Source organism: Eptesicus fuscus, chromosome 23, assembly GCF_027574615.1.
Source record: "Eptesicus fuscus isolate TK198812 chromosome 23, DD_ASM_mEF_20220401, whole genome shotgun sequence".
Lineage (NCBI taxonomy): Eukaryota > Metazoa > Chordata > Mammalia > Chiroptera > Vespertilionidae > Eptesicus > Eptesicus fuscus.
In genome coordinates this window covers 25,972,419-25,986,480 of record NC_072495.1, presented here as the reverse complement: position 1 = coordinate 25,986,480, position 14,062 = coordinate 25,972,419, and the positions used below count along the sequence as shown (strand labels likewise).

Genomic DNA, 14,062 nt, shown 5'->3' with positions numbered 1-14,062 from the left:
CCCAGGGTTCCCGTCTCCTGGGGACTCTGCATTTCTCCTGCAGGAGAAGCCATTTGAACTTTTTCAACTGTATCAGTAGCACAGTATTTTTGTATGAAAAGTGGGAGACTTCTGAACAGTAATTCATGTAATTGCAACATTTTGAAATTAAAAAAACAACTCATTTTAACTTTACATTCTGTTCCTGGAGGCGGGCTGAGGCCTCCCTGGGCAGGGGCTCTAGCGCAGGGCCCGCCGCAGGGCCTGGACGCGAGCGATGCAGGCGCGGACGGGCTGGCGCCGGGCCTGGAGCTCCGCAGCCAGCTGCTGGGCCTGCTGCTCCACCTGCGGGCAGGGAGGGGCGGCGTGCTGAGAGGAAGCTCAGCAAGAGCCCGTCCCGGGGCGGCTGGGGACCTCACCTCCTGCAGCTCTGCCTGCACCTGCTGCTCAGCCTCCTGGTCCTCAGGCCTGGGCTCCTCCCGGCTCAGCTCCAGCCACCGGCGCAGGCTGCTCGCTTGCCGCTGGTAGGACCTGAGGGCGAGATGCCCGCTGTTTGCGTCGGTGGTGCTCAGGCTTGGGGTGAAGCACGGGCTTCTGGTGCAGGGGTTCCTGTTCCTCCCCCGCCTCCACACTGTCCAGCAGACGCAGCTCGGATGGGCCGGGGGGCCCCTCCCTGTTCCTCCAAGGCTGCTGCTCACGGGGAGGGTCTCTAGCCTGGCCTTGGAGGCACAGACTCTGGACCAGACCACAAGCAGGACGGCCACGCGTGCCGCGGGGGCCCAGGCCGGTCTCTGTAGCTTCTCCCACGTCACAATCACTGGACAGAGGGCTGGCCCAGCTTTCACGTGGCCCAGTCGTGTTCACTTATGCTCAGCTTTGTTGCCCCCTCCACCCCACAGGTAAGGCCAACAGCCTTCCTGAACAGGACTGAGGGGTAAAGGTGCCACGTGTGCAAGGGGCTGGCAGGTGGATCGCCCCAGGGCCCTGGCAGCACCCCCAGCTGCTCCGTGGGCAGGGGTGTTCGTGGGCTTACCGGAGGCTCTGCTTCATGCTCTGGTAGTCCTGCAATTGCCGCTGGATGCCCTCAAGCTCAGCCTCCAGGTCGCGGTGGCCCAGGGCAGTAGGACAATGAGCTTGATCTTGACCACGCTCCCAGCTGGGCCCAGGCTGACTGGAGGGGACCCAGGCACTGGCAGTGGCCTGAGTGCTCGGTGCGCTGACAGCCCTCAGGTGCACACCTGCAGTTTCGGAGCCAGGCCCACCTGTGAGGTCCCCAGGAAGGAGCAGACGGGGGTCGGGGACACTGGTCAGGGATAGCGGGGCCTGGGGCATAAGGCCAGGGGAGGTCAGCCATGCTGGTGCCTGTAAAGGAAGGATGGTCACAGAGAAAGCTGGGGGGGGCCCTGGGACAGGAGCCAAGGCTGCCCACTGCAGGGAGGGTCAAGGAGGCCCCACGAGCTGGGCTTCGCAGCGGCCAGCTCACCCAGCGGCCCGGCCCTTCTTCCTTCAGGGCCGACCCCAAGCAACCAGGGAGCACCCCACACCTTTGCAGCCTGGCCCACCCTCCGCCGTGCCTGGCTGAGCACTGCTCCGAGCAGCTGCTTCAAGCCTTCCTGACCCTAACCCCTGCCTGTCTCCAAGCTGTGGCCTTGTCTTTCAGTGAGAAAGTGACCAGCCGCCCACCTACAACCCTCCCCTCCTGGTGAGAGCAACGTCCCCTCCTGTCACCCTCACCACTCCCGGCTCTCCTTGGGGTGGCCCAGCCCCAGGCTGTCTCCTGCGTTACTGAGCACTCATGCTTCCTCACTCCTCCCTGTCCCGACCCCTCAATTTCTATTCTCAACTTTGGTCTCCAGACCCGACTTCTTCCCTGAAGGCCAGACTCACAAGCCTATTGCTTTATCTCAAACATGACAGGTTGAGAAACACTTCATGCTTCACCCCAAATGGGACCCCAGTGTTCCTTCTTTCCTCCTCATTCCCTGAGGAGCCAAGCCAGGTTCCTTCCTTCACTGGTCTCAGACCCATCAGAGCAAGTCCTGCCTCGTCTGCCTCTCACCAGGGTCTCAGCCCCCGTCTGCTGCGGCCAGCACCTGCTGGACTGCCCATCACTGCAGCCGGCCAGCCTCCAGGACTCCCTCTCCCTAAAGCCAAGCTTCCAGCCGGGCCTGCACGGCCCTCCGTGACCTGCAGTCTGTGTCTGCTGGGGACATACGTAACCCCGGGAGCAGGGGCCTGGGCGGGCTGTTCCTCCTGTGCCCTCCAACGGTGGCGCCTGCACTTGGTGAATGAATGGGTGGCCCCGTGTCTGCTGAGGTAGGTGTTCCAGAAGCAGCAAGTACAGCTGTGGCTACAGCACCAAGTGCAGGAGCCCTGAAGGCCGGACCAAAGCATGGGAGCCCAGACGACGAGGGAGGGCTCACCTTGGTGGGTGCGCCCACCCCACAGGGCAGGAAGGAGGAAGGAGGCAGCAGCTGCGGGCCTGCACTCGCCATGGGGGCCAGCAGTTTCATGCCAGGGGCACTTGGCAGGGCCCCAGGCTGGGGCAGGGCGCTGCTTGGGACCAAGACTGTCTGGGCCTTTTCCAGGAAGGGCCTCGTCAGGGAAGGGTCTGCGGGCTGGGCCAGGCCTAGGTCTTGCTCCCTCGACGTCTCAGGCCTGAGCAGAGGGAAGGCAGGAGCTAGTCAGGCCTCAGCATCCTCCTGAGGAGCAGGAAGGAAAGGGGGCCACTCACCCTCAGACCCCAAATCATATGCCCTGGATGGAGGTACTATGTACTTTGGGGGCCCAAGACCCCATGACCTACCCCTGCCCCCTGAGGCTGCCACCCCCCAGGGGCCTCTGGCTCTGCAAGGGCTCCAGCAGGAAGTTCGGACGTCGTGGCTGCTTCCTTGCGGAGCGGACAGCACTGCTGGGAAGAAACAAGGCCTGTTCCTCAGGCTGCAGGGGCCTGAGACTCTGTGGGGTAGGGGTCGTCATCCAGCCCAACCCCCCGATCTTATGGGGAGACTGCAGGCCAGAGGAGAGGCTCTTGCCCAAGGTCAACATGGGAGCTGGGGTAGGCCCGGGCCACACAGAACTGGCATCACCCACATCATCCCATCTGACCTCCAGTGACCCTGGTGATGCAGCTGCTTGTCCCACATCATGGGGAACAGGCCTGTCAGGGTCCGGCCCTTGTTGGGGTCAGGATTGGAGGGCGGGGGGTGGCGGGGGTGAGGCAAACAGAGCAGGACCAGGCCTGGGCCCCTCCCCGCTGGCGACCTCCCCCAGGCTCAGGCAGCACTGGGCACTCTGGGAGCAACAGCTACAGCAGCTCGATGTGCAGCTATGGGGCAGGAGCCAGAGCATAAAAAGTGGGGTTTCTGAGAGGGGGCCCCGTTTCCTGGCTGTAAGGGTCGGCGGGACACGGGCAGGGCTGCCCTCTTGCCAACTGCTCTCCTGAACTCGGGAGGGACGGGGCCTGCTGGAGAGAAGGCTCCCAGTGTCCTCCCTGCGGGACAGTCCAAGCTTCTGCCCCAGGTGGGAGCAGAGGAAGAGGTGAGGGGTGGCTACTCACAGCTCCAGGAGTGGGGGGTCCCCGGCATCCAAGGCCAGGCTATGCAGAGCACCCTGTGGCCTGCGAGGGGCTCGTGGCCGCCTGGTCTCCGGGGCGGCATCTCCAGCAGCAGCGCTGCCGTGGTCGGGAAGGGGACCCGTGAATGTCACTCTCCTGCTGGGCGCGGTGGAGGTGGGGGGAGGCGCCCGGCCGGGGCCCAGCACCTTCTGCTTCCAGAGCATGGCACAGCGGTGGACTGCCCGGTGGAGGCTGTGGGCCGCCTGCAACGGCCTCTGTCAGGTCGTGCCAGGTCCTGCCCGCTCCCCCCGAGGCAGGGGACCTGGGCCTACCTGCGCCTGCTGCTGGGCGTGCAGCTGCTGGCGGAGGGCCTTCATGTCCGCTGTGAACCGCAGGAGGCAGGTGGCGCCCTCCTGGAGGAGCTGCTGGTGGTAGGCCTGCACCGCCCGCTCCAGCCTCGCCTTCTTCCTCCTCCTCTCCAGCACAAAGCCCAGCCACGCAGCCCACACCTCCGGGAGGGGGACGAGGTGAGGCCCAGCTCTCCCTTTAGAACCCTCCAGGGGCTGTGCCCACAGCCCACCCTGCCCTCCACCAAGGCACAGCGCTCTCCCGGGAGGAGCCGGGCAGTGGGATGAGGAGCCGGGTGGTGGGATGCGGAGCCCCAGTACCTTTGCCTGAAGCGAGAAGGCCCAGAACCACAGGGCCCGGGCTGTGTCCCGCTGCTCCCGCCGCCTGTTCTCCAGCTACAGCCAGAAAGAGAAGGTTACAGGGAGGCCGCCCTGACCACTGGCCTCGTCACTCGCAGACCCCACTCTGCCAGGCTGAGAGGCTGGATCAGGGGATGACCCTTGGGGGGAGAGGGGGCACGTGGGGCAGCACGCTGGGCTGCAGGAGAAACACGGGGACACCTCCACATGGCGATCTGAGGCTCAGCAGGACACTGGCACGTGACAGTTTGCTGAGCAGGGCGCAGGCCCACCCGGCGTTTTGCCAAGGCCTCACTCACTAAGACTTAAAATGCGTCTCGTATTGATTCTGGATACCACCCTGACACGTTTTTAACGAGACACACAGAAACAGGGCCCTGAAGTGGCGTGGCCGTGTACAGTCACGGGTGGACGAAGCTGGCGATGCCCAGCAATGTCGGGGGAGCTCTGGGGGGAGGGCTGCTCGGCTCCCACCTGGTGTCTCCACTGGCGGAAGCAGGACCGGCTGAGTGTCTGGGCCAGGAGCTGGGCGCCCCGCCTCTGCAGCAGCTGCGAGAGAGGACGCACGGGAGCTGCTTCCAGTGCACCAGTGCCCTCGCCCAGACCACCCGGGGCAGCTACAGACAAGGCTCCCACCCGAGTGAATGGTTCTCCCGTCGCCAGGTGCCCAGCTCGGACGGGCCATGATTCTGACCGAGTGAGCCAGGTCTCTCTGCTCAACCATCTTTCCCCTGGAGAGACCCCAGCCATGCCTGGAGGCTCCTGAACCGTGTGCCCAGAGGACCCGAGACCACCCAGTACCCTGACTGGCTGCTTAAGTTCTGCAGGAAGGACCTATCCTCCCCGGAAGCGCCCTCCTGGCCAGGGAGGCTCCACCACACACGGGAACGGGGCTGGGAGTTGCCGCTGCCTCACCCTCTTCCTGACGCAGCCCAGGTGGTGCACCTTCCAGCGGGCCAGGCCCTGCAGCAGGAGCTGCCGACGGTGATGCCGCGCCGCCCGCTCCAGCTGGGCTCGCTGCTGGGCTGCCCTCCGGCCCCGGGCCCGCCAGCGCCGAAACCAGGTCCTGAGACAGCCTAGGGCAGGTCCGAGTCAGTGTGCTCTCTTGTCGGGTCTATGTGAACGACTATGTCATGGGCAAAGCTGAGCGTGGAGAACGGAGAAGGCCATGGGGGGGCAGCGTTGGGGTGTCAGCCTCACTGGGTGAGATCGCCACAGGTGGACACGCCTCTGGGGACAGCTCCGGCACCTCCAACAGTGTGAGCACCCTGGACCGGAACCAGGCCTGCTCTCTGCTGGTGCGACCGTCCCTCGGGCCCACGAGCCAGAGGCTGCAGGTGTGGCAGGGCCCACAGGGGCTGCAGGAGCGCCTCGCGGCCCGAAGGCCCTGGGCCCGACAGCCGGCCCTGCTCCGCGGGAGGAAACCGAGGCGCAGAGACCGGCGAGCAGCGAGCCAGGCAGGGCCGCAGCCTGCACTCTGTCACCGCATCCTCCCTTTCTCCTGCTAATGCGCTTACTTGGGATTTTTCCTTTTCTCGGTCCCTGAGAGCAGTGTCTTTCAGAGACAACAGAAGAGGGTTGATACCTGGGCACTGATGCCAAGATGGGGTGCCCTCAGCACCCGCGGGCGGGGCAGGGAAGGCTGCACTCGGCCTGGAGGCCAAGCGTTAGTACTAACGCTCACACTGCCTGGCCCTGCTGTCGACGCAGGTGCTAGTCTCACTGGAGCCTCATGGCACCCCGAGACGCAGGGAGCACTGTCCCCACGTTACAGATGGAGGAACGGGGCTCAGAGGACGGCCCAGGTCGCACAGCCAGCGTCGGTGGTGCTGTTACCTCAGCAACAGGAAACCCACACGCACGAGAGGAGAGAAAGGCTGCAGGGCAACAACCGATCTTGGCCCTTCTCCCTCCTTTCCTCAGCCCCAGGCCGCTTACCCCTCGCCAGCACCCGCTGGGCCTCCCTGAGGGCACAGCCCGCCTGCTGCCGCCGGTAGATCTGCACCGCCGCGGCCTCCCGCCACCGGGCCAAGACCTGCGGGCAGACGAAGCACAGAGGCGGTCACAGCGCGTCCCGACTTCCTGGGGACGCCCTGCTCTGCTGGCAGCTCCTCAGGGAAGGGGGCCAAGCGGTGGACATAGGCGCTGCCTCACGTTCCAGGAGGCGCGTGCCATCCACAGGCAGGCAGCGGGGGAGCCCAGAACGCAGGGGCGGCACTTTCCTACCAGGAGTTAAACGTCACCCCACGCCATGAGGACGCGAATGGGCTTCCATTCTATGATGCGGGAACTATACCTCCCAAGTACATTTCCTAGGAGACGTACGAAATCACAGTAATAGGACACTTTGACAAGAAGTCGAATATCCAGGGGACACCTGGTGACTGCTCCCCAAACTACCACAAACTCCATTCACCCCCAAAAGGCCGTAAAGCCCAGCAGAGTCCTGACCCTCCTTGCAGGGCAGGGGACCCGCATGCCGGCCTCGGCGCTTTCCTGAGAACAGCCTGGGCCGGACCGCATGGCCACTCTCCACCCGCGGACACATCCGAGTCGTCAGGAGCCGCCCTTACCAGGCCTGCCCGCGGGGCTCCCACAACTGCTTCCTCCTAAAGCGTCCCTGCGCCCAGGGCCACCCGTCACTTGAGTCCCGTCTGTCTTGTAACATGCTGTCTTCCCACAGCCAGGTCCTGCCACACCCTCCCCCCAGCACGTGAGACCAGACCCCACCATGTGGCATTTGGGGGCCACTTCCCACCAACAATGACCAACGGCCTCACTCCTGGGGTGCTCATGCTTCCCCGAGTCCGCGGCCACTCCACCTGAGGCCGGTGAGCAGGAGCGAGCATCCTCCTCGCTCAGATGGCGCAGACTGACCGTCTGTCCCCGTGGGAAGTCCCACACGTGTGGGCAGCACTGCTCCTGACACGAGCCAGCTTGCTCTCTAGGCTCTTCTGTTCTCATGAAACTGGCTCGTAATTCAATGAACATGAAGCCCGCCTGCTCACATGGCGAGGACGTTACCCCGTTTCCCAGTTCTTTGCTCAGTGCGAATCCCTGGCACCACCTCCCACGCCCCCGCCTCGCAGAGCCCGGTCCCAGCCCTCACCTTAAGGCACAGGCCCGCCTCACCTTGAGGCACAGGCCCCTTCGGTAGTGAGCCCTCGCTCGAGAGGTTTCCCTTGCTTCCTCCACGCAGGCCGCTGCGTTCTCCCTCCAGCGACGCAACACACACCTGCAGGTGCACAGGCCGGGATGGGGGGTGCGGGGGACGGGACACCAGTGTGGAGAGACGAGGTGAGGTTCCTGGGAATCACTGCTGTTCCGCAGCCCCCCTGAATCAAGAACACCCTCTGCCCAGAACATTCCTCCGACAGCCGTGTTTATGCTGACGGAGCCCTGCCCTGTGCCGGGATGGGGCAGCCCTGGGGACCGCACGGTGGACAAGAACAAAGGCCACATCCTCACGCGTGTGCGCTCCAGGGAACACAGCGCCGTAACAGGCGGTGACAGGACAGGAGTCACACTGCGACCCGGGAGTTAGTGCAGGGGCCCCCTCTCTCCATGCCACGCTGTCTGAGGAGCTGAATGGACATATGGGCTCTGAAGGAGGGACAGTGGTGTTTCAAGTCCACGGGCCCCTCACGCACAGGCGGCCCGACACGGTGTGCAGTGGACAGACACAGGAAGGAAAGGAAGGGAGGGCGGAGGGAGGCCTGCGGGAGGAGTGAGCTCAGAGCGTGGCTCAGCAGGACTGGAGGACGAGCTGGGGGAGCTGGGGCCGAGCGGTGCAGGTGACAAAGGTGTCCCAGACACAGACGGTGCTGGCGGGGAGAGGGGACTCGAGAGTCAGGGAAAGGTCTGGAGAGCCAAGCGGGGAGGCGACTGGGAAGTGAGAAGCCATGGGAGCCATCGCAGCCCCTGGAGCAGGAGGTGCTACACCGGTGCCTCCTTCAGGCCTGGGGTGGCGAGGGGGCCCTCAGACACTCAGACAAGCAGGGGCGAGCTGCCTCCCAGGGGCCCGCTCTGCACGTAACAGGGCTCTGGGCACAAGTGCTGGCTGTGGAGAAGCCAGAGCCACGCTGAGAGCTGCACGCGGCAGCCAGGCCGTCCTGGCCCCGGACAAAGCTCTCCAACCTGCCTGCCTGCCTGGGTCGGAGCTGGTGCCCACCCCCAGGCGGGGCCCGGGACGCCGGGAGACTCACCGCAGCAGCTGCCTCTGGTGCTGGCTCTCCCTGGCCGCCACCTCCTGAAGGACGCTCCGCACCCGGCTCTGGTGAGTCTGCAGAAGACCAGGACTGGAGGCCGCCCCGGCCCCCGGCTCTCCCCACTCCCAGGCAGGCCGCGGAGGCTCTCCGTGCCCAGAGCACCCACCAGAGGGTGCGGAGCGGCCAAAGGCCCCAGGCCAGACCACCCGACAGCAGGGAGAGGACTGCCTCCCTCAGCCCTCACCCACAGTCAGACCCCTGCACCCCTGGACCCGGGGCCTCTCCGAAGGGAAGGCTGGAGCCCAGACAGCACTGGAGTTTACTTTCTGGTTCGCACGTGCTGAGCAGGGACGGAAGGCCTGAGCCTGTGCTGTAACACCCACTGTCCCGGCACTCGCTCTGGTGGAATGACTGTTCTGGGGGGCGAGGAGGAAGCGGCAGCGCCTACCCCCCAGGTGTGCAGCGCCCGGTGCAGCAAGGTGTGCTGGCGGTGCAGGTCTGCTCGCATCAGCTTCTGCCGCTCGGCGCCCCGCAGGGTCAGGCACTGTGGACAGAGAGCCGGCCACGAGGGCCGAGGAGGGCAGGCTCAGCTTCGCCTCCAGGAACAAGCAGCTTGGGTGAGCTCGGGGAAGGCACACCAAGGAGCCCCTTCCTCATCTATAAATAGGTACCTTTAGGGGTTTTGTGGGGATCACATGGGGCCAGGGCCTGATTGGGGTAAATGCTCCGGCCATGTGGGCGGGAACGGGTTTGCCCAGAGTAGGATGCCTATCGTGGCGAGACCAGGAATTTCAGACTCGGGGAGTTCAGATAAGAGCAGCCCAGCGCCGAAGAGAACAAGGAATTGTGAGCCCATCATCTCGGGCGGCCAGGTTCACGTTTTCATCTGCTGCCCGGCCCGCCCCACGCTCAGAGGCCTGCGGTCTCCGAGGGACGGGGGAGGAGCCCGTCTGGCGGGTGAGTCACTGCCGCCCAGCTCCACCTGTCCACAGCCACACGGGGTGGCCTGTGCCAAAGCTTACCTCCCTCCACCTGTGCCAGGCCCCGCGCAGGAGCCGCGCTGAGAGGAACGCTGTCGCCAGCACCCCGCCCGTCTTCCTGTGCGGAGAGAGTGGGCGCTCGGTGCCGCAGCCCAGACCGGCCGGGGCCCAGCCGAGGGTCCCCCCTCACTCTCCCTAGCTCCTATCTAGTGGTTCCTAAATGTGGGGGCGGCAAGATCCACTCTGAAGGGCGGCCAAAGGATTCGGGCTCTCCTCCCAGGAGCGTGCACGTGTGATCACGTCTCTGCAGACGACCTCGCGGGGCTCCAAGTACCGCTGAGGCCTATTCACGTGCAGGAGGCCCAATGCGGCCCGAGCTGAGAGCGGGGAGAGCCTCACAGCCCAAGGGGACACAGAAAGGCCCCGAAGCAGGACAGCGCCTGCAGTGCGCCCGGGGGCTCTGTCCCCACGAACCATGTGGCAGGCAAAACCTGCCACCCCATGGCCCTGGCCAAGCTCTGCTCCGTGCTGGGGCGGGTCCACGACTCCCAAGGAAGCCCCTTGGTCTGTTCCTTGGCCACGGTCACTTCACATGGGCCCCAACCAGCAAGCAGGGTGCGCCCACGCAGGACCCAGATGCACAGGCACGTGAGGATCCTCTCAGCACAGCCCTGGTTTTGCTCAGACTGTTTCAGATTGAATTTCCGGAACTTAAAACCAGAGTCTAGGCTAACATGACCCTCTGGCTGGGCACTCAGATCTGACAGTGCTGCTATTACAATCAAAGCTGTCTGAGCCCGGACAGTGTGGCTCAGTGGTTGAGCGTCAACCCAGGAACCAAGAAGTCAAAGGTTCAATTCCAGGTCAGGGCCCATGCCCGGGTTGTGCGTCCCCAGGAGAGTGCATGCAGGAGGCAGCTGATCAAAGATTCTCTCTCATCATTGATGTTTCTACCTCTCTTTCCTCTCTCTCCAAAAATCAGCAAAAACAAAAAAAAAGCTGGTCAGAGATGGGAAAAGCCAGAGGCAGAAAGAAGCGACCACTCACTCTGATCTGAGCGCTCGGGCGCCCTCCCTCCAAGTGGAGAAAGCCGCCCTGAGCCTCGCCTGGCGGTGGTGGGCACGGGCCACTGCTTGCCACTGCCGCTCCTGGCGATGTGCTGCCGCCCGCCGGTGCCACGTGGACCAGGACCTGCGCAGGAGCTGCCGCTCCGCGTGAAGGATGGCCTGCGGCAGGATGGCAGGGAGAGAACAGAATGCGTGAGGTCGGAGGGGTATGGAAGCCAGGACGACGAGGCAAAAGAAACAGACACTCAGGAGCCAGCTGCCCTCGCCCAGAAGCCAACTGTGCAGAGGAACCCACTGCCCCAGACCCTGGCCCTGCCCCAAGTCCTGGTCCCAGGCAGGATGTCCTTCGGGGGTCTGGGTCCCAGGCGACGTCCTGAGGAGAGGAGGCAGGGAATGCAAAGGCTTGAATCAGCACCTCCTCAGGGGAAGCACGTACCATTCTCTCAGCCAAGCGGTGTTCTTGATGCCGAAACATCTTCTGCCACCAAATAGCAAACACTTGCTTCTCTAATGTCTCCCTACATAAATAACAATAATAGAATGAGAAGTTCCAAATGGGTTTTCCTCTTACACTGTGCTTTTAAGAGGCAAATAGCTTAGCTAGGGAGAAAGAAAAGGGGAAGAAGAGGAAAAATAGCCAAAAACCCCACAACAACCCAATTCTTTCCAAGTATTTCTGGTGCCAGCCAGGCACTCCCAGAGCATGAGCACGACTCTGAGACTGTTCCTCTCCAGTCCACGCTGAGTTACCACCAGTGCCCACGGTTACTAGTAAAAGCTGCTCCAGGCCAGGCTGATCAGCAGGACACACATCCGTGGGCAAAGCGGTGAAAACCAGATACCTGGCCCTAGCCGGTGTGGCTCAGTGGATAGAGTGTAGGCCTGCAGACTGAAGGGTCTTGGGTTCGATTCTGGTTAAGGGCACCTGCCCGGGTTGCAGGCTCCATCCCCAGTGGGGGGCGTGCAGGAGGCAGCCAATCAATGATTCTGTCATCATTGATGTTTCTCTCTCTCCCTCTTCCTTCCTCTCTGAAATCAACAAAAATATAAAACAAAACAAACAAAACAACCAGATGCCTGGCCCCCAAGGCTGCTGGGCAGGCCTGAGGCTGCCCCGGAAGCAGTAGGCAGCAGGGAGGTCAGGGAGGTAAGTTTGGGAACCACTGCTCTGTCACCTCTAGACGGGTCCTAGACTTATCACTGGGTAAAGCATGGAAACATCTGATCACCATGTTGTACACCTGGAACAAATGTAATATTGTGTGTGAACTGTAATTGAAAAGTGTGTATTTTTTGTTAATCCTCACGTGAGGACATTTTTTTCTGTTAATTTTTACAGAAAGTGGAGCCGGGGAGAGAGAAAAAGAAACATCAATGTGAGAGAGACACATCAACAGGCTGCGTCGCCCCGCCAGGCCGAGGATCGAATCCTCCTAATCAAGATCAGGCCACTTTTCCCAATACGTGTCCCTCCCTCTCACCTCTGTCCTAAGCTGGCCTACACCATTACTCAGGGCAGTCCCCAAAGCTGTCATCTCACTGGCTGCATGCACCTGTTCACACATCTGCCTCTTACTGACCCATCGCCTCAGTCCGGTCCTCCTCATCTGTCCACTCGGCCACCCATCCTCAGCACTAGCACTGAGCCCTCGAGCTTGTGGCTGACACAGCTGAGCACACGAGGATCTGTTCTCTGGAACTGTTTGTTCTTCTCTACTTTCTTGCGTAACAGTCTTATCTCCCGCAAGTCTTTAGGAAGATCTCCCTCCTTGGACTTTGGAGTCCGGGAGCTCGGAGTTTAAACCCGGGCTCTGCCAACGACCGCCTGCACTTACCTGGGTGGGTCATTAGCCATTTTGCACCTGTTCTCTCAGGACTGCTGGGAGAAGGACGTTATTAATGAGATGACGATGGCATAGGCACACAAGTCTATCGATTGGTGGTTTCCTTTCTCCCATCACACCCTGCCTACCACAGTGGCGGACGAATCATTTCAATACATCCCACCCACATGTAGTAAGGACCTGCTGTTTGGCAAGTTCGCGCCTGTGGCCGCTAAAAAGAGGTGGCTCTGCTCCTTGCCTGTCCCAATTTCAGGACTTCACAAAGCCAGGGCTGGCAGAGCAGGGACCACACGCTGCAGGGAAATCACACTCCAGGGGGCCTGCCAAAGCAACGCAAGGTCCACCCCCCGGACCCAGAACGCTCAGGGACAGTTTGAACGGAGTGCACTGTGGCTTGTAAGGAGGGAAGGGGCCTACAACCCAGCGGCTTTGAAAGCATCTGCAATGAGTTGGACAAAAGTTTCCCTGGGGGAGAAGGCTGGCCGACTTCCTGCGAGATGGAATCAGTGAGAGCGCACTGATTTCAGAGAAAAATCAATTCGAGAAAAACCAGGAAGAGCCTCGCCCAGGGGCCTGCCAGGCTGAAAGGCACCGCAATGGCCGCCCAGCTGCGTACCTGTGAAAGCGCGCTGCTCGGGCCTCGAGGACACGCTCTTGCAGGCGCCATCGCCAGAGGCTCCTCCAAGCCTGGAAGGCTGCGGGCAGGGCTCTCTGCTGGAAGTGCCTGTCTGCTCTGGCCTGTAGCAGCTGAAGTAAAACAACAAGTGAGCTTTACTTGTACTTTACGTTAAAAAAAAAAAAGGCCTATTTTTATTGATTTCACAGAGGAAGGGACAGGGAGAGAGAGAGAAACATCAATGAGGAGAGAGAATCATGGACCGGCTGCCTCCTGCTTGCCCCACACTGGGGATCAAGCCTGCAACCTGGTCATGTGCCCCGACCGGAGTCAAACCATGACCTCCTGGTTCATAGGTCAATGCCCAAACACTGAGCCACGCCGGCCGGGCTACAAGAATCTTTTCAAAGCAAAGGAAACGTAACTAGAGTGTCAGCCAGCAGAGCGCCTGCGGTGAAGTGCTCCATACCTGCTTGTCTTGCCTCTCCTGCATTCGCTGTAGCCACAACTTGACACACGTGCGTAGCAATGTTCTTCTGAAATGAAACAGAACGCCAAGGCGCTGCCCATCCCACTTCCAGCTTCCTACATTCATCCCGGGTCCTGAGGCAGGCAGATTCAGGTGTAGTTACATCACGAGGGTTAAAGGCACCCCTTGCGTTTCATTCTCGGAGACAGGGAAGCAAGAACCTGCTGTCTAACGTGAAATCCGCCATCCCTGACTTCGGACGGTGGCTTGCCCAAAAGTGTTGCCAACGCTCTTGGAACCCTAACTAGACCCCCAGGTGCAATGTCTCTGGAACGCAGGTAACATGTGTGCAATCCCCCCAAACAGCCTTCCTGGTTTACGGCCTGGGCTTATTTATTAACACCATGCTCCTCTCACACGGACATTTGAAAATGAGAACTACGTTCAGTTCTGTAAACCAGGATTTAGAATAATGGCAACTCCGAACTGAGTCAGCTGAACACTGGGGTTCTCCCTGACTTAGTAAAAAATGCTCCAGCCCTAGCTGGTTTGGCTGTGGACAGAGCGTTGGCCTGCAGACTGAAGGGTCCCAGGTTCAATTCTGCTCAAGGGCACATGCCCGGTTGTGGGCTCGAT

At 61.8% G+C, this 14,062-nt stretch overlaps 1 protein-coding gene across 1 annotated transcript in view; it reads right to left on the bottom strand.

Annotated features, from left to right (window-relative positions):
- Window positions 1-150: 150 nt before the first annotated feature.
- Window positions 151-14,062, bottom strand: part of SFI1 (SFI1 centrin binding protein) — a 48,824-nt gene continuing 34,912 nt past the window's right edge. Inside the window, exons 14-32 of the mRNA XM_054712447.1 lie at window positions 13,427-13,493; window positions 12,958-13,088; window positions 10,934-11,015; window positions 10,478-10,656; window positions 9,473-9,548; window positions 8,899-8,994; window positions 8,448-8,524; window positions 7,375-7,477; window positions 6,181-6,277; window positions 5,158-5,318; window positions 4,717-4,791; window positions 4,204-4,278; window positions 3,868-4,044; window positions 3,539-3,798; window positions 2,786-2,890; window positions 2,403-2,637; window positions 1,013-1,341; window positions 399-510; window positions 151-324 (exon numbers count right to left, since the gene is read on the bottom strand). Of these exons, the coding sequence (XP_054568422.1) occupies window positions 220-324; window positions 399-510; window positions 1,013-1,341; window positions 2,403-2,637; window positions 2,786-2,890; window positions 3,539-3,798; window positions 3,868-4,044; window positions 4,204-4,278; window positions 4,717-4,791; window positions 5,158-5,318; window positions 6,181-6,277; window positions 7,375-7,477; window positions 8,448-8,524; window positions 8,899-8,994; window positions 9,473-9,548; window positions 10,478-10,656; window positions 10,934-11,015; window positions 12,958-13,088; window positions 13,427-13,493 (2,542 nt within the window). The 3' untranslated portion in view covers window positions 151-219. The remainder of the gene's footprint in view (window positions 325-398; window positions 511-1,012; window positions 1,342-2,402; window positions 2,638-2,785; window positions 2,891-3,538; window positions 3,799-3,867; window positions 4,045-4,203; window positions 4,279-4,716; window positions 4,792-5,157; window positions 5,319-6,180; window positions 6,278-7,374; window positions 7,478-8,447; window positions 8,525-8,898; window positions 8,995-9,472; window positions 9,549-10,477; window positions 10,657-10,933; window positions 11,016-12,957; window positions 13,089-13,426; window positions 13,494-14,062) is intronic.